At 43.6% G+C, this 27,087-nt stretch overlaps 2 protein-coding genes across 5 annotated transcripts in view; one reads left to right on the top strand and one right to left on the bottom strand.

The window, feature by feature from the left end:
- The window catches only part of SBF2 (SET binding factor 2), a 323,859-nt gene that overhangs the window by 281,244 nt on the left and 15,528 nt on the right, over positions 1-27,087 (bottom strand). The gene's annotated exons all lie outside the window — the stretch shown is intronic.
- Positions 3,073-5,607, top strand: ADM (adrenomedullin). The gene is made up of 4 exons (XM_009461530.2): positions 3,073-3,322; positions 3,909-4,019; positions 4,301-4,441; positions 4,956-5,607. The coding sequence occupies exons 1-4, from the start codon at positions 3,084-3,086 to the stop codon at positions 5,263-5,265; spliced, it is 801 nt and encodes a 266-aa protein (XP_009459805.2). The 5' UTR covers positions 3,073-3,083; the 3' UTR covers positions 5,266-5,607.

Below are 27,087 nucleotides of genomic sequence, written 5' to 3'. Positions count from 1 at the left end.
CCCTTGGCACAGACAAAGCTGGCTGAGTGCATGGGCTAACAGCAAGGCTTTTCTGTGTGGAACTTGACTGAAGTTTTACATCCCTCATGGGGTGTCATTCTTCTACTAGTATCATCTTTCTGCTGATTTTATACAGCCTGAAATATAATTAAGTATATTCATACTCATGGCATACAAATCCAGTAAAATTTGTTTAAACCCAAAATGAAACATGCAAAGGCACTTCCACTGGTTTCAAACAACAGTTTTCTTGCATAATCGGCACAGAATATTTGCCTCAAACTGATTCCCCATTGATGCCTACAGATTTTAGACCTTTGCTTTTGGAATAAAACTCAGCCTGAATAAAATGCTGTACAAACAGCAACTAATCTTCACGATCTCCCTGCCAGAGCAGATACATATTGTAAAGCTTTTTGTACATATGGCAACACAGAGAGATTGAATGACACTGCCCAAGATAATCGGCAAACGAGTACAAGAGCTGGATGTTCCTCCAGGCCAACTTCCCCACAATGGATGAGGCAGCATCCAGAGGAGACCCTGCGCTTCAGAGGAGAGCCCAGTCTTGCTGAACTGCGTGGCATTGCCTCAGAAGAATAGTTTATGAATAATATTTCCACAGAGCATTCTGTGTAACTTTTTTTGAAATGGAAATAACTCACTATTTACAAAATAATTTTTTAAAAGGGGCCAGTGTTACCTCATAGTACAAATTCAGTGACTATTGCTCATTTCCAAACTGCAGGGGAATGCAAGGGCTTAGGAAGAACAAAATGAGCATCTGAACAAAGAACATGATGTTTTGTGTTACATTTGAGCCAGCTGTACCTGCTGAAGCCCCTTCACAAACCATATCAGCAACAAACTGATAATTTATGTGCCAAAGTTTGCCCCCTCATGAATTGGAACAAGCTAATTTTGTATCACTAAAATGACAGTTGTAGTCAGTATGGAAATCACATGTGAGTTGTGTACTACTATTGTTACTATTCCTAAAACAACATAGGATTCTTTCTGCATTGTTTTTGTAGGAGTATACAAAATGCACTTCCCGTTTAGCCAGGGATTTTAATGAGAGATTTTCCAGCATTTGGGGAAGTGTGTGGTTTTTTTTACTGGAACAGGAGGCTTAATTTGAATCAAAGCAATAGTCATCACACAAAATCCTGCCTTCTCATTCGGAAAAGTTAGATTCAGTTTCAACTTCTGCTGATCAGGGTTACGCTTGAACTCACTCGAGCCTGAGCTGCCTCATGAGGTCTCTGAAATCCAGTCACCGTGGTCTGATGCTGTTCTGCCGCCCTGGTCATGACACAGTCCCGTTCTAGAGCACCTATTTTCCCATTTCTTCCTCCCCGAGTTTACACCCCAAGCCTCTCGCTCTGTGTGTTTCTGCCCCGGAGCACGGTCCGCGGGGAGGGCAGCGGCACCGGCGGAGCCGGCGGGCCGAAGGGACGAGGGGGAGCCCGGGGCTGGCCGGCTCCTGCTGCGCCCCCCGCCCGGGGCAGCCGCCGCTCTGCCCCGATGGCTGCCGGCGCCCCCGGAGCTGCCGGCGCCCCCGGAGCCGCCGCCGCCGCCTCCCGCCCCGCGCTCCGGCCGGGCAGGTGCGGCGGAGGAGCGGATCTGGGCTTGCCCCGGCGGCCAGCTCACGGCCGAGCAAACTGCCTGGCCCCGCGGCAGCCGCGCCGGGGGCTCGGGGAAGAAAGACGGGCCGGCCGGAGGATGCGAAGGGGAACAGCGAGAGTGAGCGCTGACCCTCTCTGCCGGCGGGTGCCGGCGGGGAGCGCGGAGAGCGACTGGGGGACGGAGGGGCGGCGGCCGAACGGGGTGGCGGCGCCCGGGCCAGCCTGGCCCCGGACAGGTAGATGCCGGAGGCAGCAGCCTCCAGATGCCTGGACGCTGCTGGCGAGGCCGGGAGGGAGCACCTCAGACCGAGTCGGCCGTGCACGGGAAAGTTTCCGTCATCCCCCTGCACATACCTCTCCAGGGTGGTGTTATATACCGCGGTTATCTAGAAAGGCAGAGTCACGAGTACATACTCACCTGATTTTTGAAACACTTTGCTTGGGGCAAGATGCGAGAGAAACATCTCGCACACGCCAGTCTATTCCTTCCTCCCTCCCGCCCGAGTATCTCTCGCTGGGAAGGGGACCCTGGCGCCCCGGGCGCAGGTCTCCGGGGGCATTTCCCTCGGTTCCGCTGAATTTGCACTGCCACAAGCAGGTAGAGAAACAGTCCCTCTGGTGCTGGCCTCCAGCACCGCCTGCCAAGCCCGACCTCTGCATTTCTGCAGCGTGGGCAGAGCAAGGTTTTGCTGCTGGCCAGCCGGGAGAATGCTGTTAGAGACCTTGATCCTGCACTGGTTTAGCTTTATAACCGGGGAAGCAAGTGCATTCACGTATATAAAAGTTTGCGGACTGGGGGTAAAACGACGGTCGGGAAGTCTTCCCTGGCGCCCATACCCCCAAGCGTTTCTGTGACCCTGTGCTCGCCCCAAAGCAACACCGCTTCCTTTGGTCAAAGGTACAGAAGTGCGCTCTGACTTTGATCTTCCAAAACCATTTAAATTGTGATTTATTTGAATCGATCAAGTAAATCAAATACACTTTATTAGATAAAAAAAATGCACCCGAGTTGAGTCATAATTATTAATGATGTCTGATATGTCACCTCCTTACTTATGTAAAGAAGGCTGGCATTCATTACGGTTACTCATTACAGTTCACGTTGTCCAAATATGGGTTTATTTTTGGAACTCTGGAATTTGATGGATTTGCATGGATTTCGAAATTGATGGGGTCTAGGTCCTAGTCCCCTGCTTCCACCCACCTGAAGATGCCTAGAATGAGAAATCACGCTACACACCGTGTAGACATAATTATATATCGGCAGTTAAAAAGTCTGTCCCCCGTAAAACAGACTGAGGGGCTTATCAGATTTTGCAAGTTATGCCATGACTCGGAATCCACACCTAAAAGCTGTCGTTATAATTAACAAAATACCAAGGGGATTGTTTAAGATAATTTTCAGTAATCCTCTTATTTTTACCTTAGTATGGGTTGCCCCCAGTCCACGCTAGAATGATTAAGAAGTGCTTGGGACGTGGGGGTGGGGGTAAGTGTCAAAAAAAATCGCTGCGCTACGCCAAGGTCCACCCACTTCCCCCGCGCTGCTGCCTCTATAAAAGGCAGCGGTGGAGCGCAGCTCGCAGTGGTTACTTCAGACACACAAAGAAGGAGTTCTCGCTCCTCAGGAAACCCTGCAAGTTCGGATCGCTACTACAAGAACATTTGTCTCAGTGGATTATCCTCACTGTCAGGTAAGAACTCCCCCCCCCCCCCCAACAGCAACAACAAAAAAATGCAGGAGAGGTGGAGAGGAAGTGAAAAATCTACTAAAGCTGGACTGTTTTGAAGAGCTTGGAGTTATGCTGCAGACTCTTGCACTGGCTCTTGGCATCAGCTGCCGTTTACAACATAAGATCCAGAACTAGCTGGTTCTGCGCGTGAAGTGGGAAGATGAGCTATCAGGGGATAAACTTCCAGGCAGCAAAACACTTGCTGGAGTTTGGAAACGATGCGTCTGATAGTCAGCTCTCTCTAATCTCACGGGTTTGCTAAATCCTAGTGCAAGCCGCTGGGGGTATTCTGGAAATCCTGCTGTTTTTCAGCCGCCTCTGCAAGTAAAACTCTCGACAAACGTAAACTTTGGAGGCTCTGTTATTTACTCTGTGATAAGTTGCTGAGCAAATATTAGCTTCTGGTTCATATCGCACACAAAGTCCCCGGTAGCCTGGGGGTTCTCCGAGGGAAGGAGCTCTCTGGAATCACCAGAAATAAAGGATAGACCTTACTTGACTTTTATTAGCAACCATGCTTACAGTTCTTCTCTTTTCCCTCCACCAGGAGCCCAGCCAGAATGAAACTAGTTCACGTAGCCCTGCTCTATCTCGGCTCTGTGACCTTCTTCGGGGTGGATGCTGCAAGGGTGGACGTAGCGACAGAGTTCAAAAGAAAGTGAGTATCGGAGCGCGCCCTCCTGCCAGCGCCCAGCCCCGCTCCTGGAGCCGCGGAGCCTCCGCGCCCCCGCGCCGGGCTCCGGCCGTGATCAGAGGGACTGGATTCCCTGCGGGAATTGCACAGCTCCTAAAAGGCCTCATGCCCTTTCAGGAAACATCCCCCCCCCAAAAAAAATCTCGGCGCTGGCAAAGATTATCGCCCCTCGAATCTATTTGGTTTGGCTCCCGCCCTGCAGGCTTGCGCTAACAGGCTGTCCTCTTCCCTTGCGCTCCTTTCAGATGGACGAAATGGGCACTGAGCCGAGCCAAGCGGGACGTGAAGCCTTCGGGCGCGCTCCGAGGGCTGGGGGCAGCCGCCGACGTGCAGCCGCTCATACGGACCCAGGACGTGAAGGAGGATCTTCGAGTTTCGCATCCCAGGTAAATTCCAGCCCCTTCTGGGCTCGGGCACTTGCTCGAGGCAGTGGAAAGTTTCGGGGTCCCCTCGTTTCCGGGAGTTCAGGCTTATTGTCGCTATCGATCCCCCAGCCCCGGAGGCAGGTCCTGCCCGGGCTGCACGTCGCGCTGAGAGCAGCCTCCTGCCTCCCTTTCCCCGCGCTCTTCAGCTGGCGGGAGATAGCAGCGCCTTTGCCGTGAAAGTCAAATATAAATAGTAACTTGAGCTCTGGATCCATAGATAAAGTAACAGCCAAAAAACGGCGGGGCCTCTCCTCCCATCGGCAGCAAGCTCTGCTCTGCGACCAGATCGCCCCTCTCCCGCCGCTCGGCGGAGGGCAGAGCCGGGGGGCGGTGGGGGGGAGTTTTGCACCGTCGGGACGGGCCCGCCTCCAGCCTGGGGGCTCCCTGCCCTCCCCGCCCCGGGCCCACCGGGTCCCCTCCTCCGGGGCCCCACTGCGCTTTTCTCATGCCCGCTCTCTCTCTTCCTGCCTCGCAGCAGCCGGGAGGATGCTCACATCCGCGTCAAGCGCTACCGCCAGAGCCTTAACAGCTTCTCCCACTTGCAAGCCATCAGCACGGGGTGCCGGTTCGGGACGTGCACGGTGCAGAAGCTGGCCCACCAGATCTACCAGCTGACCGACAAGTATAAGGACGACGCCGCCCCCGCCAGCAAGATCAGCCCCCAGGGCTACGGCCGCAGGCGGCGCTCCCTGCCCGAGAGCCGCAGCCCGCCGCGCTCCCCCCTGGCCGGGCGGCGCCCCCGGACGCGGCGGGCGCAGCCCCTCGCCCCCGTTCTCGGGGTCTGAGCGCCGCGCTACCCGGCCGAGGCCGGCTCGGATGGATGGACTGAGACACGGACGCTCCGGAGGTCCGCCGCCGCTCCGCAGCCGCCGCCAGGATTCGCAAGAGCGCCGGTCCGGGCGGGACCGCGGCGCGGAGAGGCGGCGCGGGGAAGCTGTGAAGGCCGCGTCCCGCCGGGGACGCGCAGGGGCTGCTCCCCCCGCCCGCCGCACCGGCGGGGCGGCTACTGACTCTTTACCCTCCCCGGGCGAGGCACCGCCGGCTCCCGCGCCCGCCGCCGCCTGGGACTGGAAGGCGCCCGGCCCGCGGCCGCCAGAGGCGCCGCTGCCCCGCCGGCCGCCATGTCGCCCCCTGCCCCGCCGCTGCACCCGGGGGGGCCGGGCCTTCCTCGCCGGCGGGCTGCGCTCGGGGCCGCCCCGGGCCCGTCCGCCGCGAGGAGGGGTTGCTCAGGGGAGCCCCGCGGCCGGGGGGGACCCGCCGGCGGGCGCCGGCCGCTGCGCGGCACCCCCGGGCCCGGGGGCCGCGGCCCCGGCCTCGCCCTCTGCCCCCGAGCGTCTGGGGGTGCGCGTTCAGCCCTCGGCAAGGACAGGTCGCCCACATCTGCTCTACCCTCTGCGTTATCTGCACCCGGCAGGGAATCGGACACTCACTAGTCCCTGCGGGGACTGCGATATACTTGAACGTCACAGAGAGGAAAAGTGCAATTGTACGTGGTTTTTGTTAATTTTAAGTGCGGTGTGTGTGGATCATGAGATACGTATCGGTATTTAAGATTGTCATGTGTCATGTCCTGTTTGTATCTTTTTTTTTTTTTTGGAAAATATATTTTATTTTTATACGTTTTATATATATATATATTGCGTAAGGGCATTTTAAAACATTGTATTCCCTCTATTTTTCATATCGTGAATGTCAAATGTTAAACTCTTTTTCCATACCTTTTTTTTATCTTGCATTCCAGACTGGTGAAAGATGTAGAGAATGTATCAGCTGTTCTCCATGGGTAATATGTGAAATAAAATAAACACTATTACATAAACCAGTTCTGTTATGTTGTCTTTAGCGGGGGCAGGTGGTCAAGACGAATGATTTCTCACGGGGTTCAGTCCTGCCCATACTAAGCTAGCACGGCAGTTCTGTGACAGACTGAAACTCTTCAGTTACAGGCTTTGTTAGCAGCCACCTTATCTAGTCAAATCAAGTAAATTCAAAAGCAAGCATGCATCTTAAAATCCCAGGGCAGATCTGTTGGGAGGCTCTAAGACCTTTTCTACCCACGTGTTCTAGCCAGGGCTGAAACGTGTCACAGCTTGGATTGATCGTGCAAGTTTATTTTTTGCCCTAATTAATCAGAGAAACAACTGCACACTTCAACATTGCACAACAAAGTAACAGATTTATTGAGGGAGCACGTTCCAAAAATGGTCATGGCAGCTTCCAAGGTTATTTATGTTGAAGGATTTCCTGGGCCACAGTTCAGGTTAAAGTTAAACGGTGACCGGTTCAGTGTGGGCAGAACATCTTGGATAAAAGCTTAGCATTAGGGATTTTGTTGTTTTGTTCTTTTTTTTCTTGTTCTCTTTTTTTTTTTAAAAAAAAAACAAATTCCAACCACAGACCACAAAACAAATGTGAAACTGAACGTTACTAATGCACCAACAGCACCATCTATTGGTGTCTACTCTTTGCATGCCAAGAAAACAAACCTAAAAACTAAACAAGTGTATTTGCATAACGTCTTGGCTAAACCATACAATTTCCCCTATTTTACAGTATCTCTGAACATAGTTAACATATACAGGAGAGGACTGGGGAACAGCAGCACTAAATGCTGCTAGAATAAATGAAGTGGGCATATTTTTTTACCTAATACGAAATGCCTAAGGAACATATATTTACAAGAAAAATTCAAAACACCCGGCAATGACGCCTTTCCAGGAGTATTGCTGAAAAAAAAGTTTGGGTAGGAATCCAGTTGACTAGGTACCTGGTGTATATTCATAATGATTTTTCTCCCCAAAGTTTTGAAGTTCTGCTCAGAATTGCCTATTTTTAGTAACTTTCCTAAACATTTTCAAATAAGAATTTTGGAATCTTGAGAGGTGGGTTTTCCACTTGAAATGTTCTTTTTTTAAAAAAAGCATATCTATTGACACTTGCCAATTTTAATTACCATCTGTCTGTTAAAAGCTGGAAGAGAATTTATCTCTCTACTGCTGTTGGCCTTTCTGATCCAGATTTTGTAAGATGTAAGGGGTGACAGCAAACGCATGATCTTCAGCGCAGATTATAGCTGCCAGCTGAGAAACAAGCAAATGGCTATTCTCAAATCATGAAAGATCTTGAAATTAAAATAGTTGCTGCTTATAAGTTTTGGGGTGCTTGCAGTGGGAAATTACAATGTGTAGGTGAAAGCATGATCCTACTTAAAGTACGTAGCAGAGCCGAAATGACTTCAACAGAACCATACAATTTAATAGCCACAATGTTTTACTTATGGGTTACACAGCTAGCATCTTTGTCATCTAAACTTGCGACACAAGGCTGGATTGGGCTATAGCGTGGTTAAGTATGTACTTGCCAACTAGCTGCTTTTGTTTGCATTGATCTTTTCTTCATTTACTGCCAAAACCCAGTCCCCACTTAAAATACCTTTTCTTCCCTGCTTTCACTGATAGAAAACACTTCACTCAAAGCTGAAAGATCCTTGGACTAACCAGACAGGGCTAAAACCAGCAAGCTGGTGCTGGATGGCATAATTCTGACCTTACTGGAGCTTAGGAAGTGCAATTTCTGTTTGGAAGGATCAAGAGCACCACCTGCCGTGCTTGTAGGGAGAAGCAAAATTCCATAGTTGCAATAAACAGCAACTAAAGAAAAGAAAGATTTTTTTTCCCAAATCCCCTCCAAAATTCCACCCAAATCTTTGAAACCATGTCTTATAAAGCATAAAGACCAACACTGTGAACTAGACAGGCCAGAAAGTAGTGAGCAGCCCTGTGCCTGGAAGACAGCATGTTCTTGAGTGGATGGAGCTGAAAAGCAAACCCTGGAAATACTATGACCGTGTATCTTAGCTAACCTGGTTAGGCTAGGCTAGATAGGCTGGAGGAGAATGACAGAGCAGCCAGGGACTCTTTCCCGTTGCACAGTTAACCCCATATCCCAAACTGAGTTCCAGGTTTTGGGGAACTGGTCTGTAAGGGCTAAGGCATATAGAGACAGCATTCTCCCTCCTCCTCCATTTCTGCACCTGCCCCAGGTGAGAGTTGTCCAGGTGAAAGCTCCTCCTCCCACCCAAGCAGAGGACATTACTGAAGAACTTTGGCTAAGCATCTTTTCACTATGAACATCCCACAAAGCAAAACGTTGGGCACTAACCTTTAAACAGTAGTTGAAATCCATACATGAACTAGATTTAAATCTCTGAGGACTGTGAGGATTTTGAAACTCCTGAGGTTTCAGGGAGAACAGGACTGTGAAACAGTATCGGCCCATGAAAGTAAGCATCCTCTTAAAGTCCTACAAGTTCAAGAAGAGCTGTGTGCTTAGGTCAAGGCCAGCTTATGCTCTAATGTGACAGATGAGAAGTGGAAGATGTCACCAAATGCCTGCAAAATCAGGAGCATCTGTTTACACACCACCTTAGTTAAAGTATTCATTCCTAAGAACAGTTTGGTGTCCCACAGGCCAGCATTTCAAACGCTGCTTAAAACATGACTGCAAGTTCAGTTCAAACAAGGCTCTAAACTAAAATTAAGTTTTGCAATGGTAAATATGTACTGGAGCAGGAATTCATCCTTGTCCACCAGTCTGTTCAAGAGTGGATGCCAAAGGAGTGGTCACCATTCTCAGCAGAGCCTCCACAGTCAAGTGTCAGAAGAGTTCAGGGAATATTCTTTATGAGTTATTATTTTGTTTTGTACCTACCCTAGAGACACCCTATGGCAAAGAAAAAATACTTCACTATAGACAATTTTTTATTTCCAAAGTAGATTCCAAAGGCTGTTTTTATCTCAGAAAGATTTTTGTGGCTCCATTATTAGTGCTACACGGAATGGTGGCATGGGGCCTAAAGTGCTGATATACAAGCGCTTTCCCATAAAGTCCTAGTGCAGGTCCCCTAACCTGGAAGAGGGAAGCAAGTAATTCTTTTTCTTTCTCCAGTTGGTACCACAAAACTTACGTTAAGCAGCCACATCACATGGAGGACTGCAAAAAATGTTTGTTCTCTCATTACATCAGAAAGTGCCACTGTTACCTAGAAACAACTTCTACTGTATCCAAAAAGTAGAGACACTGGTGTACTTTCAGATGATTATCAAAATCTGCAAAGCATCTTGGTCCGTGCTAATAAGAACTGCAGTCAGGTGCCAGATATAAACTTTTCCTGCAAGTACAATGACAGAAAGGGGAATACTAATGAATACTTTGGCACATATGAAGCCTTTTCTGGCCCATTTAGTACCCAAAGGACAGCAAGTCATAATTAAAGCCAATAATGGCAACTGCAGACAGCCATCCAAATATTTTCCTTGTGCCGTCAATACACCATTTCATATTATCTCACATCATACTTAAGTAGTGTAGAGCACACAGGCATTAGGAGAAAAAATTCCAGCATGACTGAGTACAACCAATAACTAAATCCAATTATGCCTAACTGAAATCTGTTTATTGTGTTCACAAGGGTTTGCTTTTATTATCCAAATATTTCTCAAAGAACAGGTTTTTTTTCACCAAATACTTTGTGTCAGCTTTGAAATTTTTTTAATTTTTAAATACTCAATTCTTTGGAGCAGGGCCATGTATCCTTCATGAGGAGAAGCAGCATAATTTGTTCATGAGGTAAAGAACTTTGCTATGTAAAAGCCTTTTTACTACATGCTATATACGCTAGTCAAAATGCTTGATAACTATAATGTTTCCAAATGAAAAACAAATGGTTCCATTAAGACTGGAATCAATGTTAATGATTTGATAAGACTGAAGTGTTTCGCTTGCAAAATTCCCAGCAACAACAACAGCAATGAGGAGGCCAAATGAAATCTTTTGACTTTGTTTGATTCTGTGATAACTTTTACCAAACATTTAAGAAGACCTCCTTGAGTCTCCCATCCACTTACAAAAGCCTGTTTTTTTCCAAAGTCAGGAAAGATCAGTCCAATCCAGCTGAAGGCAAATATTTTGTAATAAATTCTGACTCTCAGAATAGGTTTGCAAAATAAATATTCCTCCAATACTTTCAGTCAAGTATCACTTCCCAGATCTGTCAGTTTGCAAACTGCACGCAACTATTCCAGCAATTATAAAATGGTTTCTGTTTTCTTCATACTTCGCTAACATGGTGTAAAAATAAACAAACAAATGTCTGTGTCTTAATCTCTGATGTCCAGTAGTACTGGCAGAAACAGAAGAAAAAACATAACGGATCTTATCTGTTAGTTCAGGAGCAAACTAAGCAGTTCATCAAACAAACATGATTATTGTCCTTTTAATAGGTGGTTACTGTCACAGGAGTTATCATGAAACCGCAACACTCAAAGACTAAAAGGCCGCCGTGTAATTCATCCCACTGCTGTTACAGAAGAGGACAAAAGGGTGTGTGGGTTCCTCATTTCCCCTTACATGACCTGACTCTATTGCGGCTCTCCGCTACAAAGCAGTAAACTTAGAGGCCACTACACTTCCCTGCCTGTATGTAAGGACTCAGGAGCAGATCTGAGTCTGCGCACTGGAAGAAGACAGCTGCACCTTGTAAAGTAAATTTGTTCTCTTCAGAGACAAGAAAAAAGTGATGGATTTCTATGACTTCTTTTTTTTTTCCTGGGGCTGTGCAGCTCTGCATCTCATTCTGCATAAGGAACAAATTCATAGTCTGGCCCCTTATTGGTAAACAACATGAAAAGTATGCAACTGGCATATATCATTAGTCTCCTTACTGCCTACAGACATCAGACATTCTGGTGGTGATCAACTGGTGGGCCAGATAGGAATCTCAACACCAAATCCCAGGCCTGAGACTGATCCCATCTAATTGAAACAAAACTTCCACTGGCTTCAGCAGAAAAAAAAAAATCTAAGCCCCAGCTTTCTTTCAAAAACATGTCTATTTTTATACTGAAAGATTGTATTGTAAGTTTGCTTTATACTTCATTTATTCACAAGTTCAGGTTTTGAAGACTAAAGAAACTACTAAAAGGTAGAAGTAAGGGACAGGAACTCTATCAAAAAGAGGTAACTCAAATTCAGACTCTCAGTTCAATCTGAAATGAGTTTAGCAATGTATGATCATTGTTGCTCCTCTTAAGTGGACGTGGTGCTGCTGGCAACGACAGCTTCACCAAACATACATGTGTCAAGTGTGGCGCTAAATGTGTTCATGAGTAGGGATCGAATCCCAGAAACTTCCAGTGTTCTTGTCCAAAACCCAGATATTTTTCATTTAATGCAGTAGGATTTTGGAGTGTTTAAAACACTATGACTTTATATAGTAGCATTTCCCTCCTACTCTCTCTCTTCTCTCTACTTAAAAAAAAAATCTCATCACCTATTTTGAAGCCTCGGAAAAGGATGTATCCAGACAACTAATTCAAATGAGAGAGTGAGTGGTGCACATAGCTCACAGCAGAGACTGGCAGTCAAAGCTCCTGTATCACTCAGGGTGCACACACAGACAGTCTAGCACTTTGTGATAATATTTGCACAAGGCAATCAGTATCTGTTTAATGAAGGATATAAAAAGATTTGCACAAAGAAGCGATTCCTGCAGAGACAAAGATGATTTACTGAGTGATAATTCACATCATCTCACCCCAGTCTGATTTCATTAACTCCTGGTAATGGAGGGGAAAAAACCCCTCATGTTACAAGTGCACGAGGGCCATTAAACCTGATTTATTGTCTTAACCACACTGCAAGACAGACAGAAACAAATGATATGTTTTTTCCATGGAATGTTGTTAGAATGTGTGTACTAAGATATTTTTCTTCTTCTACTAGTCTGGCACATCTGTACAACTTTGCTGCCATCTGCTGCCTTCTAAAGAAAAATAAATCATTCTCATTTAAAATTATTGCTGGATGTCAAAGTGGCACAGTGCTGCTGCCAGCAGGGAGGCCTGCATTTAAAAGAATTTTGTATCTGGCCTGGGCTGGTTACTCAATATGCTGAGTAAGGCAGAGACTCAAATTTTTCATTCCTCCTGGGCTTTACTCAGAAAAAGCAGGAACAGCACAATACCTTTACACATTCTGAGGAGATGGAGAAAGGAAACTATTCTGTTCTTTCTGTTGTTCTGAGCAAGCTCAGGGCTTACACTTTGCCCAACGGATGCCTGGATACTTCTATCACGATACCACTTTTGCCACTGTGGGCTACCAAGAGAAAAGTGAACATAGCAGCATTTTTTGAGAAAATAATGTTTTCAAGGAGTGACATGAAGGGATCAAAGGAGAACACTGGCTCCTGCATGTTACAGGAATTACCTATTTACTGATGAGTGAAGAAGGCTGAAGTTAGAAAGACCAGTACTGCCTTTTCAGGAGAACTCGTGATTGGAGAGATGTACACATGCTCTTCCTTTCTAGACAGAGAGCTTTTTAAAAGGCAGGAATCAGAACAGTGTGATGAATCAGACGGACCTGTTGCTCCCATCTATCTAAATAAGGCATAAACAATGCACCACCTCAGTAGTAGTTAGGTGTGAGCTGTCAGCTTCTACAATCACAGAACTGAAGTTGTTCCTCTGTTACAAACAGAAGGGAATATTTTCTGCAATGACATTTTTATACCGGATTGAAATCACAGTCGTATTTACTCTGATGTAATTATGTAAGTTATATATACTCAGTATAATACAAGTATTCTTATTTTAATAAATAACCTGCTGCAAAATGTTTTTATTATAACACATAATGCAGCAGCACTTACGCGAGAAGGAAGTAGTATATCTGGTATGAAAGGCTTCTTCAAATTCTACCTGAGGAAGCTAAAGACAGTAGAGATTGTAAAAGATTGTAAAGGCCTCTTGGCTTATGTGAAGGATTTTTTAAATTTCATTTTTAATCCTGCTCAGTAACTCAAACAGGCATTGAAAAATGAGCCTTCCATCAAAATATTTCTTTTCATCTCTATGACTGTAGAGTTTCTTCAAAAAATTATATACTATATGATGCCTACATACAACATTCAGCCCTTTATTCATAACGGGTTTAAAACAAGTAGTTGAAATGGTACATTTTTTTTATTTATCTCTGGTTTGGAACCGGTGCTGGTTAAATTTGCTCTATACTGGATATACAGTGATTCACTAGTTGGTTCATTTAGCCCACCCGGCTTACATATTACATACTCTATTATGAATGGTTACAAATATGAGCATGGAAATGTACGAATGGGGCACACTTGGGAGCATGGACCTTCAGCCAGGAAGTTACTTCAGCCTACATCTTTGCTTCCTCGCCTCTGGACAGGCATCAGGCCAGAAAAGCAGCTTCCCTCTGCCTAAACCTGTAAGGCCCCAGGTAAGGCTGCAAATAAGGTGAAGCACTGCAGTTAACTACTGGCAATTCAGGCAGAGGAGTGGGAGACAGGACTAATGAACAGGCCGAACCAGCACTACCCAACAGATGAATGCACTCACACAAACACAGCACAGAAAGACATACATGTAAACACACCCAGTGAGGCACACCGTAGGACTGATGGGAAAAGGCTTGAGAAACTTAGGCCTACTGTCACCTTACAGGGCAGGTCATTAGTAATAACCACACAACTGACAGATACAGAAGAACAGGAATCAAAGCTATTGCCAGCTCTCTTTCATTACAGGCTGTTGATCACTGGAGGCAGGCCCCTGTGTGAACAAGCCCAGTGAGAATCTAAAGAGCAGCACAGAACAGCCAGGTACCCTTGTTACAGTCTTGAAACAAGGGCTTGTGCAAAACCTAGTCTAAACAGTCCTTGTACTGCACAAATATCTGCTAGGGGATGCCAGATCTCAGTCAAATTACTATTTTGAAATAGTAACTTTTATATATATGTATGTTTGAAAAGGGCTTCAAAATGATATTTCAAATTCTGTTCTGTTTTGGTTTCCAGTTAGGATTCCTATCTGCTCTCTGGTTAAAAACACAGCAGTTTGAAGACACCAGTCATTGAATTAGTCTGGATTTTAACTCCAGCAGCTCTCATGTATTCAAAGTAAACGTGACTGGAGGGAAAAAAAAAAAGATCGATGATGGAGAAAGGGACTGGAAAAGCCCAGTCCTTTTAGAAAGACAATAGGTGCTGTAGGCCAAATCAGGGGTGCTGAGGGGGGAAAAGTGATCTTCCAGCTCAGTGTCCAGCAGCAGCCAGAAGTCAGTATGTCGGACACCATCGGGAAGGTTACTGAGAATGAGACAGAGGGGTCAGTCCGGCACTATATAAAACCTCGGTGCCCCTCCGCCTTGAGTTCAGCACACAGTTCTGATTACAAGAAGGACAGTGGATCTACAGAGGACAGACAGAAGAGCAACGAAAAGAGTCAAGGGGATGGAGTAGCTGCTTTCTGAGGAGAGACTAAAAAGGCTGGAGCTCTTCCATTTGGAGACGTGAGGGAGGTGAGGAGTGGTTTAGGTTTACAAAATCATTAAGGTGGTGGATAAGGTGAACGTGGAAGTGTCATTCATTAAATCTTGCAATATTACAATTGGGGCGGGGGCCACTCATTGAAACTAGCAGGGACATGGTTTAAAACTGATAAAAGAAAATACTTTTTTTACACAGCAGTTAGTGAATTCCTGGAATTTCTTGTCCTCAGAGGCTGTGGAGGTAGATGACATCAGGAAGTCCAAAAAAAAAAAAAAAAAAAAGAAGATATCTCAGATGACAGTATCAAAACAGATACTGTAGGGAATAGGCAAAGGTGTGCTCTTTAAAATCCTTAATCCAATGATGCTGGGAGAGTATGAGGAGAATAGACCACAGGAAGTGCCCAGGTTCACATGTTGTCCCTAAACCGTACCTCCTTTCACTGCAGGAGACAGTGGGGGCACCACATTGGCCTAGACAAACTACTGCTTTAACCCAGTCAGACATTTTTAATGTTATTATGAATAAAGCTTCTGTGTTGAGAATCCCCTCCATGTAAGAAAAGCCACTCTGTTGTGCTATATTGGGAATGTGTTCTGTGCCAGTGCTGTAGCAGATGACTGGAAAACTCGCTAATGAGAACATACAGGTACAGAAACACGGGTCTACACAGTAAGAGATACCAACAGGATTGTTCAGCCTCCAGCAGCAGCTTGAAACTCTCTAGGACTATAAGGTTAGAAGAGAGTTAACTCTTCTCTGTGGGGCCTTGCAGTGTAGATAACAAAAGAGAGCCTGACAAAATCTCTGGACACAAGGCAGAACAACTTGCATTGAAGGGCCAGTAATTGTAACTACAATCACAAATAGTTGGGAGGGTTATAGAATCAACTGACCAGTTTAACTACTTCAAGGGTGCTGCAGAGTGGAATAAAACATATTAATGGGAACTATTTTAACTATGTTCTGCTTTCTCTTAATTGCTGCTTGTTTAGGAACAGTGTTTTAATGCTTTTCTTCTTGTCAACCACTGCAGCAAGAGAGAAACCACTTCTTTTGGCTTCAGTTAAGAACAGCAGAAGTCTGTGATGTGCTCTATGAGTATAATTGAACTGAATGATATTCAATAAAAGAAAAAAAATGCATGGGCAAGAAGCTTATTCTTTGCTTTCATGTGTCTTGCATATTTTTGAAGTCGCAAGTGTTTCTTGATTAAGGAGTTTTACTTTTACCCTGCTTTCTCACCAGCCTCTCTGCTGATGAAGGATGAATAGGGAAAGTGTTGACCTTTCTCTGTATGTTCCAGTTAATAAATACAAATAACACTTTCTTGTATCTGTGCCCAGTTTGGATAAAACACAGTCTGATAGATACTGTATCCCAGATGTTACATCTGATAATTAGGCAGCTTTAAAATGTAACATAGCTGAATGTTATTAAAACTACTAAAATAAAATTAAACCTCCATCCCTGGCATATTTTTTCTGCAGGAAAACACAGGGTTTGCCTTGAAAATGTCAGTTTAAAGAAGAAATATGATTTGGAGGAAGGTAACTTTCAATTCTAGCTTGTCTGTGTTAAATACTTTGCAATAAACTGCTCATCAGTTGCTTTTCATAGGCAAAACAGTCAGCTGGTAAGCTCTGCTGCTTTTGTGTATTCTAACACACTTCTAGTATGATCCAGAAAATCCAGGCGAGAGGTAATATATGTGATCACAAGACTTGTTATCTTAAATGGTTTCATATGCGGTATTTGCTTTAGTTATTTGACATGACTCAAGTTGACCTCATTGTTTGTATGCTTGAAAGGGAACAATTATGCAACTACCAAATGGTATAGAAGACAGCAATGCCATACAAGACAGAAAAGAAAGTAGGAATACAATGTCTACCAAACTGTCACCAACATAATAAGTATATTTTTTTTGTACGATCCTCTATTACAGAACAATGAAAAAGCTAACATTCATGCTAGTAAATCTGGGTTAATCGAGACCTCTTGTAGTTCTTGTAGTCATTTGGAACCTACAGTTTTTGTAGTTCTCACTTACATCAGAACCTGAATATTTTCAGCCAAGTTCCGTGTTTGCCAGAATAACAAAAAAGAAAATAATTAAAGTAGACAATAGTGGCACTAAAAATAGCAGCTTATGACAGTGCTGTCAAATGATAACATACATAAATTGATGCATATGTATCTTCAGTTATAAAATCTTTGTACGTACTTAACATGAGTTTGGCAACATCTTAAGGACGATGTTGAAGCAAGTACATCTTTAGTTTTATCAGTGGTTTATAAAAAACACTGATGAAATAACATAGCATTAATTAAAGCTGAACAAGACACAAACACTAGAACTTTCTTCTTGGTACTGACCTCCTTCTTGCAGAAGCATTTGTATTAACAAGTTAGAAAATGAAGGATGGAAGAGTCCTGGAAAATTCGCTGGTATCTATTTAATCTGATTTTGAAGTTCTTTAGTTTAGTTTTCCTGGCACCTATTTCAAGTTTTTGTAAGTGAAAACATGTAATATCTTATGAAACTGCAAGGCCTCTTCTGAAAACTATTTTGGTAGATTTCAAATCACCTCAAAGTCTTTACAGAGGTTTTCGTTGAGCAGACAGAGGTTACAAGACAAAGACATTCTATTGTTCTGAAGCCTCTGACTCCAATCTCATTTTATCAAACATCAGTAGCTAGTGAGTGATTGAATGGACACCACCCAGCTGAACCAGCACAGCAGGCAGTGTGCTAATGCTTCAGAAGGGTGAGCACTTTCTGCTGATTGAACCGACTTAAAATGGGTGGCAACAGGCTGCTGGAGGTACTTTAAGACAACGTTAAACCATGCCATAATTAGTTTATTATGCATTCTGTACTGATATTCAAGTGTCCTGATTAAAGCCCACACCTGAGGAATTGTATGCTGTATTCTCTAGTTCTTCCTCCTATTTCAGTATTTTCTATTCCCCATTCTACAGGTCTCTGGGGATGTTATACATGTTCAAGAAAGTGCTTCAGTGAAGTACTGGAGAAATGAAACTTCAGAAAAAATGGTAAATATCTTTGGCTATCACATGAATGCCTAATCGACAACATGTGCTGGTTTGCTACCTAGCATAACAAGCTTTCCTTGTCCTACTAGTAGAATTGCCGATGCACACTGAGAGGACAAGAGAACATGACAAAGTGTTCCTTTGGAGCATGGAGGCTACTGTTGCCAGCTCTCAGGGAGCCAGACATTGGTGCCTGAGGATTTATTAAAGCTTTCCCCTGATGCTTGACAACATGATGTTGCCTCCAGATACTGTGTTTCTTTCAATATGTGAGTAGGATGATCAGTTTTAATGAGCTTGACTTTAACGCTGACCAAAGCAAATACCAATTACTGTCAGTCAGCATGGTGATTACAGCTACCTCAGACACACTGCAACAGAAGAGTGGTTGCTTTGTTTATGTGTTAGAAGTGGATGGCAAAGGAAAGCAAACATCATGATTTAGCTCACAGCCTCAGAATCAAGAGGAGGAGAAAAATATTTTTGCTTACCACGACACATTCAGTGTTTTGTTCTGGATTTCTTGGGACTTCTCTCAAACATTTAGTGTCACAGACATGAGAGAGAAAAGTAAATGGATCAGATGGCTGGTCAGAGTGCTTTCATCCCCCAAATAGCTGGGATGGAACTGTACCAAACAGCCTTAGAGCCTTCTGTTCTGTTTAACACACCCTGGTAGTAACTGTGCTCAGTTATATACCTCACAGCTGCTCTTTCCCAGTCTGAAAGTGATACTTTGGAACCACAGTGTTTCCCACTGAGCCCAAAAGCCCACACTGGTACCCTGAGGTGGTACTGCCCGACAGCGTTATCCTGAGCCAGAAGGCAACTAACATTCCCAGACAGATGCTGTCGAGCTTTTTTTTTTTTAAACATCATTCAGCTTTTTAGAGCTCTTTCTCTGTAGCAGCAATGAGGTGAGTATCAACACTTCCGCACATTTGTAGCACTCATTAGCCCAGGTGTTCTCTCCTAAGTTCACTGCTATGACACGATCCATTCCTTGTTGTTTTCAAAATTACTATCCCAAGCAGAATGCCTTGAGAAGGTAATGGTTTTCCTGCATGTGTCTAGGTCATTCTGACCTAACCCCTTTCCTGTAATATTGTCAGACAACTGGCTAACTGCCAATGTGCTCAACGAATTTAAAATGCCATTAGAAAGATTACGGTCTGTGTTCAGTCCAGATTTCCTCCAACTCAAGCCATTGTGAAAATGCCTGGAATATTGCTTGTACTGTGCAGAGGTAGAGTAGGATTTTTGTTTCTGTTGACTCTCATCTGAAAAGCTCCTCCAATCTCTAAGTTATCTTCATCCACGTCTAACATGGAAGATTTTTGAAACAACATTTAGCTAAAAAGGGAAGCTGACATAAAAGTGCGTGTCAACATTCCAAATGCTAAATTACAATTACTTTCTTGCCTCACTGCCACCTGTGAAGAATGTGGCTACACAGATAACCTAGAAATGGAAGTATTAGTCTGCAATACAGCTGCAATTGACTGAATGGTTAAGTAAATACAGAATTAGAAAGCTGAGCCTGTATGATGGCACAGTCTGTGAGCTTGTGGGGACATCTCTCTCCTTGACTTGTTAAGTTACCACTTTTAGCAAAACCTCTCTTCCTGGGCTTGGTGACAGATTGTTTCGGTTTTTTTTTTTTTTTTCCTGTACTACTGTGTACCTGACACTCATTTTGTAAAGTAGTAGGACTCACTAGGCAACCAAATAGTTACCCCTAATCACATTAAGGTGAGAACAGGAAACACGGATACTCTGGGGAGTCTGGGAGCCAAGTGGTCCCTGAGCCAAGCAGTTCTATGTCGTTCATGCCCACTCTGCTACATTGCCATGCAGAGTGGTTGCCTATGTCTGTGCGGACAGCTGGGGTGTGGTTGGGGAACTGGGACTATCTGGATTAAAAACAGCCAGGGTTCACTCTCTAAATGAGAACATGGAGACTCCAAAACAAAAAGAGCTAGAAGGGGTCAAAAACCTGAAGAGCGGAGACTGGGAGCAGATAGGCAAGGAGAATGAGACAGGCCAGACATAACACAGATTAGAGAACGTGAGGGAGAAGTCAGTTCTCAGGGGAGAGACCCAGGGGAACACAGTGTGTTGTATACACTTCTACAGAACAGCAACACAGGTTCCTTGTGCAATAAAACTTATCCAGAAAAAATAAATGCAAATAGTAGCATACGCTATGTGTAACAGTGCCTAATCCAGAAGATCTAGGAAGTAGTTAGGAGATGATATATCTGGTTAAAGACACCTTTTATTGGTAACAAGAATTAACTAAATGTATCTAAGAAGTTATAAAATGTATAGAATCCCAGAATATCACGATACATAATATTAAACTTATTTAGGTGTGGACTTCTCTATAAGTTTGTGGAATGTTCAGCTAGAGGCATAAATGTCCATCTTCATTTGTTTACTAAGCACAGTATCTGTGCCCCTAAATGGATTTCCAAAGCACATAGTTGCTCAGAACTGACCTTTGAAAATTCGAAATGAAATCTGCATGTGTATGCCAGTGTTTAGGTGTTACTGTTTAGCTTTGGAAAAAGCTGACTGGAACTTTAAGAAAATGGGAAATGCATCAAGTTAGAATCTTTTTCCTATTACCTCTTGTAGGAATCTGTAGTCTTTGTGAACTCATGTTTTTCTTCAGCAAATCTGCAAATAATTTTCAAGGAAACAAAAAATATTGTGTGAAGGTTTCAGGACTATCTGTTTCTATTATTTTGGTTATTTTCCCTCTATATACAAATCTTAAAAAAATCTGTATATATACATGGTTAAAGAGGTTAGGTGGGGCATGCAGATATGCCCTTGCTTGGACAGAGGACTTTAAAATTCAAAATGCCTCAAAAGGCAAAGTGGTAAGAGAGAAATAACAGTTCATAAAGACTGTGCTATATAACAAGAGAGAATATTATCTTTAAAAGTTATAGGCTTATGGTTTACCTTGCTGAATTCAATACAATCAACAAAATGGAGCTCAGTTTATCTCCCACAATCTTCAGTTTTTCTCCCAGAAAAGTACCTTTTCCTGCCCCATGTTTCTCTTTTGTTCTTCATGTGCCATTTGATGGATCCCTTGCCTGTCTTTTTGGTTACTAGAAGGCACTGAAAAGAATACAGATAATAGAGAGAAGGACTTCCTGGTGTCACTGCAATATCAAGACACACTTTAGCCTTGATCAGCTACGGCGGGGAAGAGGCAAAGCCTTCACTTCACCTTGCGAGCTGTAATCTCTGCTTCCCTTGTAACTGGCCACTGGAAAAAGCCCATGCCTGATACTCTTTTCTTCAGGCAGCATCACAGCTTGTCTCACTGCATTTTTCCAGGGTGGACATTTTTACTGAAGCAGTAAAGAGAAACGTCTATTGCTTGCAAGCATCTTTCAGTGACATGTTTTCAAACCATTAGGCAAAAAAGTATCAGGGAGGACATGGGTTTTCAGGGGCTGCCAGGCAAGACAAACCACCCCTTTCCTGTGGCTCTGGTGACATGCTTATGTCCTGCTTCTGAAAGCTCTGCAGGAAACGATGAGACAGAAACCAGTTTCTTCTGGCAGAGAGCAGTTAACCTTTGGAAATCTAACTTGCATATTACAGCAGAGGCTTTGACTAATACTGTACTTTGAGGGAATCTTTGTGAACATAGACAAAATGCAGTCAGTTAACTGTCTTCAGTGCCAACACTGGCAGACTCTTCTTGGCTGCATACTAGAAGTCCCCTCTGGGCTCCTGAAGCAGCAATCCAGCTCTCTCTGTCCTTACTCTAGTTGCAGGTATGTAGCTTTCCCCTAGTCAGTGCTTCTGGCAAGGAAATTGTTACTCTTGCAAGAGTGGAAATGGGAAAACCTGCATTTCTCCAAAGTTTTCTGGATACCCAGGAGTCAGGAGGACTCTTCTAACAGACTGCCAGCTGGACCAAGAATAATGGAGTTCCAAGGTTTAAACAGTGGTCTCCTCTGGCCATTCTTGACGTAAAAAGATACTTTTACTCCCTTCCCCTCCAGTTCAGTCCTCCCACTCTTTAATTTTTTGGTTCCCTTTCTTGGACTTCTACGGATTAAAAACAGAAAACAAACAGCATCCCTTCCCCCACTTCAGAAGAACACTTTTTCCTGCTTTTCTTGGCTGAGTGCTCCTTTCATACTCAGCGGGTATCCTTGGGATATCTCCCAAGGCAGGCTCTGCACAATGGCCCAGCACCAAGAAGCGTGGCTGTCTAGTGCCTAGCAACACTGACATGACCTCAAGTGGCTTAATTTTATAATTGCTGTCTCTTAGATAGTATGTGAACTCAAACCAATCTCCAAGACTCATAACCACGCCAAAATCTCCTGAAAGGAGCAGACACTTTCACTGGCCTCAGTTCCCTTTCTGAAGGTTCCAAGATATAAAGCCCGTTTTCTTTGGTTTTCATTCATGCAATAACAGGAAACCCCAGAGAGCAGAGCAAGAGATTTCATTGTTTCCCAGAACTGGTAACACCTTGATGGCTGATTTGGTTTAGGGCAAAATTAACTAAAAAACCTCAAAGAACGCCCCCCCCTCATTCAGCTGTATGGTCTTATTATTGAGCAGCAATTGCAAACTTGCATCGACCTCAGTGGAGCCAAGATTTCATCCCGGACACGTTATCAGTGCAGATGACTATCCGCCACTGCGCTGGAGATCTGTGATCCATATTCTCAAATTCTTTCTAAGAATCAGAGATCACTGCCACAAACATCTTCTGAGTAACATCAATGAGGAACCACAGTGTTCTAAGGTAGTTGATCTCCTTCACAGTAACTGATTAGATTCACAATGTAGTCAATTCCTGGATCATACTAGTCATTTAGATACTTTAGCACTATTTCAAAAGCTAGCAACATGATACTTGAAATCATATAATTCATAAGTATTAGGGGAGCATATTCTGCTAGCTCTTTCAACTTCTGACCAACAACTGAATAGTTTGGCAAACGTCCTTCAGTCCTTCAGACACAGAGGACAAACACAGAATTTGGACAAGAATACACTTCCATTTCTTGGCCATGTCACGATCTTTACAGGGATAAAAATGCATCCAACTTAAATGAAGTTCATCGCAACATTTCTATAACATCTGTCCAATAGTGTGGTGCATTGACCTTGGCTGGCTGCCAGGTGCCCACCAAGCCGCCTTGTCACCGCCCTCCTCAGCAGGACAGGGGGGGAGAAAATAAGATGGAAAAGAACTCATGCGTCAAGATCAAGGCAGTTTAACAAAGCAAAGGCAAAGGTTGCGCATGGAAGCAAAGGAAAACCAAAAGATTTATTTTCTACTTCCCATCAGCAGGCGATGTCCAGCCACGTCCCGGGAAGTAGGGCTTCGGTTGCTCCGGAAGACAAACCTTGTACTAATGAATGCCCCCGCCTCTTCCTGTGTTCTCCTAGCTTTTATAGCTGAGCAGATGTCACATCATATGGAATATCCCTTTGGCCAGTTTGGGTCAGCTGTCCTGGCTACGTCCCCTCCCAAGATCTTGCCCACCTGCAGCCTGCTGGCCTTTGGGGGTAAGGGGGGATGTTGGAGAGGTAGCCTTGATGCTGTGGGAGCACTGCTCAGCAGTAGCCAAAACACTGGTGTGTTATCAACACCTTTCTAGCTACCAATACAAAGCACAGCACTATGAGGGCTGCTATGGGGAAAATGAACTCCATCCCAGCCAGACCCAATACAGACAGGTTTGCCAGTTCTCTGGCCCTTTAACATTTCGGAGGGAATGTTCAACATACAACCACACTTTTGGTTACCTATATTGATTTGCTGCAGACAAGCAATTGCCAGTTGCCATGATAAATGTTAGTATTTTCCTTTAAAGTTTGGTATTTGTGTCCTCTAATATGTGAAGGTGTTGACTCACAAACATGGGCAGATTTAACTGATGGTGGCCTTCAGCTGCTCTTTGCTTCCCACAACAGGGAAATAGAATAATCCATCCAGCCATTTCTAAACTGTTGCACTATAAAATCAGGACTGATTCTGCTATGTTACAGAATGTCATGATTTGGGAGCTTTTTTGCATGCAGTTCAACTGTCCCTGCAGTAGAGGTGACAATCTTTGGAAGAAGCAAGTAATAGGCACTGGGACGGCCTCCACTTCCGAGCTGAGTCCCACTGTGCTGCATCCCACTGTGTCACTGTTGGGTGTTATCAGCTGTCTTCATTTCTATACAAGAAATTATCAGCATATTGTTTATGAATCTCAAGAGAGGACTTAATTCCGCCAAAGACTTGGGATATGAATAATACCTCTCTGTGACAGACCAATGGTGACAGTCATTCTTAGACTATTTACAACATACATTGGCATTGGCATTTAAAAAGCAGTGGACATATGTTGAGCTTATGCTATTCAATTGCTAATTGAGAGTGAAATACATTACCAGATCATTCTCATCTAAACCACAAGAGATATACAACTGGACTATTACAATTCAGCTTACATCAGTATCTGAATGTAAACACGAACTAGGTCAAAATTGTTTTAAGCTTTTTATAAAGAAGGTTTGCAACATTTTAACCGCATAACCTAAAGGTATGCATCTATAACTAAGGTTTTATAATTAGACTAAATCTAGTTTTTACATTTTGTTAAGTCTTAGTTTATTTAATGATGGAAAAAAAATCCCACAATTAGGACTGGATCAACACTTTGTAATCTGTCCTGAACAAAGTAGTAGCATGGAGTTGTCAGTGTTCCCAAACTAAGAAAACTGCTCCAGTCTTGCATCAGATGAAACTGAAGTCTCTTTAGTGCAATGATCTTAGCAAATGATTGGGGAGTGAACCAAAACCTCCTTTGTAGTTCTGCAGAGCCTGCTTTACCTCTCTTACTTGTAGGATTAAGTTCAACAGAGAAATAAAGGGGACACTTTATGCTCACTTAGATCTCCGTGTAGGGCCATGATAGTAGACCTTAAAGGACAGCTAATTAATTGACAGTCAAACCATCAAGACATCAAAGAAATGGTTGGTTCTTAACAGCTTTTGCATGATTATTAAGGCAAGTTGGGAATTAGAACCCACATCTCCCACTGCCCATCCTCAAGTCCTAAACAGAAGAGTTATCTTACTGTTCATTTACATGACAAATGAGGTTCTGGATCTCTCTTTAATCAAAATTTAGAATCACATAGCTTATTTGGAAATATGAAGAATACTGGGAGTCTGATTGATTCCACATGCATATTGGGAAGTACATAACATACTGCAAAGTTATAAAATACCTGCTGATTTCTATTTGTTTTAAGATTAGGCAATATGTGTGCTTGATTAACATTCGAACTTAATACAAGCCTGGTAAGTTCCCCACAAATTATGTAAGAATAATTTTAAAGTATTTCACAAAAGAAATTATTTTCCATTAAAAAAACTGGAACAATTCTAAATGCTTTCATATGTTAGTCAGCTAAAAATATTTTATCATAGGAACCACAAAACTTATCTCTAATGTTCAGGAATTCATCATTATTTCTTCAGTAAAGCATGTCATTCCCCAAAATTCCATATTAATTAAATGTACTATTAATTTTCGTAATTAAAAAGTACATACTTGGAACTAAATTGTAATTACATTGTGTTCTTTAGCATTTTGTTGAAGGTGAACTATTTTATAAGCTTTCATTGTTCATGAGGTTAATTTAGCTTAATTTTCCTATCACATATAAATGTATCTTAATCTTTTTCCATTCACATATTGAAGTCATGGGAATTAATCTTCCACGGTCACATTCAAAGGAGGCTTACTCACATTTGCAGACAGAGACAATAAAAGTGACTGTAGCCATTCCCAGTGCCCAACCCAGCCATGGGGCTTATGGCTTCAATAGTAGGAATGGCTGAATTAAATGCATATCCAGTCCTTTAGCAGTCTCAAATTGAAGACTGATCCTTCCAAAGATAAAACCAGAAGCAGCTCTCCCTAATGCACCCATCTGTAGCTGAAGTAGAGAACACTACCTCCATTAAACACTTTCTGCTCTAGGGACTGTAAACTCCAAGAGAGGAAATGCATGTGAATAAGGCCATCTCTCAAGAGTTTTTACAAGCAACCTGGGGGAATTCTGACAACTGAGGTACACCTGTAAATCACCGTCACTGTTTGTGACAGTATATAAGCACCAGTAACTCAATTTACAATCCTATCTCCATCCTCTAGATCTCTCTTAGTTCCCCCACATCTCCAAATTCCCGTCAGCATCAACTTAGCAATGCCTCCCTCTAAGTGACGTTACGTTCTGAGTTATTCTTGCTGTTCTCCTGGCAGCGTTGTCATCCTCTGCAGCTGGTTCCCTTTCCCTCTGCTCCAGAATCATTATCCAGGTCAACCCTCTTCTTGGTGAATGGAGCTTGCAAACTCCCTACATCACACTGTGACAATTAAATCCACTTAGGACCATGAGTTAGAAACATCCCACAATATGCAGTTCCAGTGTTGACTCATGCATCAAACACATCCCTCCTGAACTGCAAGAGCAACAGACTTAATTGATTCAATTTTAATTTGGAATTCTCTTTCTAATCTAATTTCAAAAGGTCATGTTATGAAAAAATCAAAGATATGACTGGTGTTAAGTAATGGTGTAAGCTTGCTTCCCTCCCCTAAATAGCCTTTTAATTTCATTGGAATTAGTTGCATAAAGCAAGCTGGATTTAGCTCAAGTTCTCCTTTCTGTGGATTTTTAGCTTTAAATTAGATATTGTGATTTTTTCCAGTGGGTATGAATATGAAAGACGACAAGTAAGAGCTACTGAAGATACTTCAATAAGATCAATGAGATGGCAGATAAATGTTGAGTTGAACAGGAAGAACTTATCGTGAGGCGGTAGGCTGAGGAATTGTTTCCCAGGGGACTGAGTAGAGCTCTGTTCCTGGGATTTCTAAAAGTAATCTCAGTGCAGGAGCATGAGACTGAATGGGTCTCAGCTGTTAGGGGAACACAGTACATATTTTTTGGAGTAAAGTTCTAGCATATTCTGTTATTTCTATCAAACGTTATTTGCTCTCTCAGTTTCCAGCTAATTAATTTTATTTAAAGGCAAATAAAATGTTCCGTGTTCCTTTGTTTGTTTTGCCATAGTTCTGTAATTGATCTGTTTGCTAAAATGGTGTTGCACTCAGGTATCAGTGAGATGTGG

This window comes from Nipponia nippon, unplaced genomic scaffold (assembly GCF_047370975.1).
Source record: "Nipponia nippon isolate SJK-2023a ecotype South Korea unplaced genomic scaffold, ASM4737097v1 scaffold_10, whole genome shotgun sequence".
NCBI classification, from domain to species: domain Eukaryota; kingdom Metazoa; phylum Chordata; class Aves; order Pelecaniformes; family Threskiornithidae; genus Nipponia; species Nipponia nippon.
The sequence above is the reverse complement of the archived record's forward strand: the minus strand, read 5'-3'. Positions and strand labels throughout refer to the sequence as shown.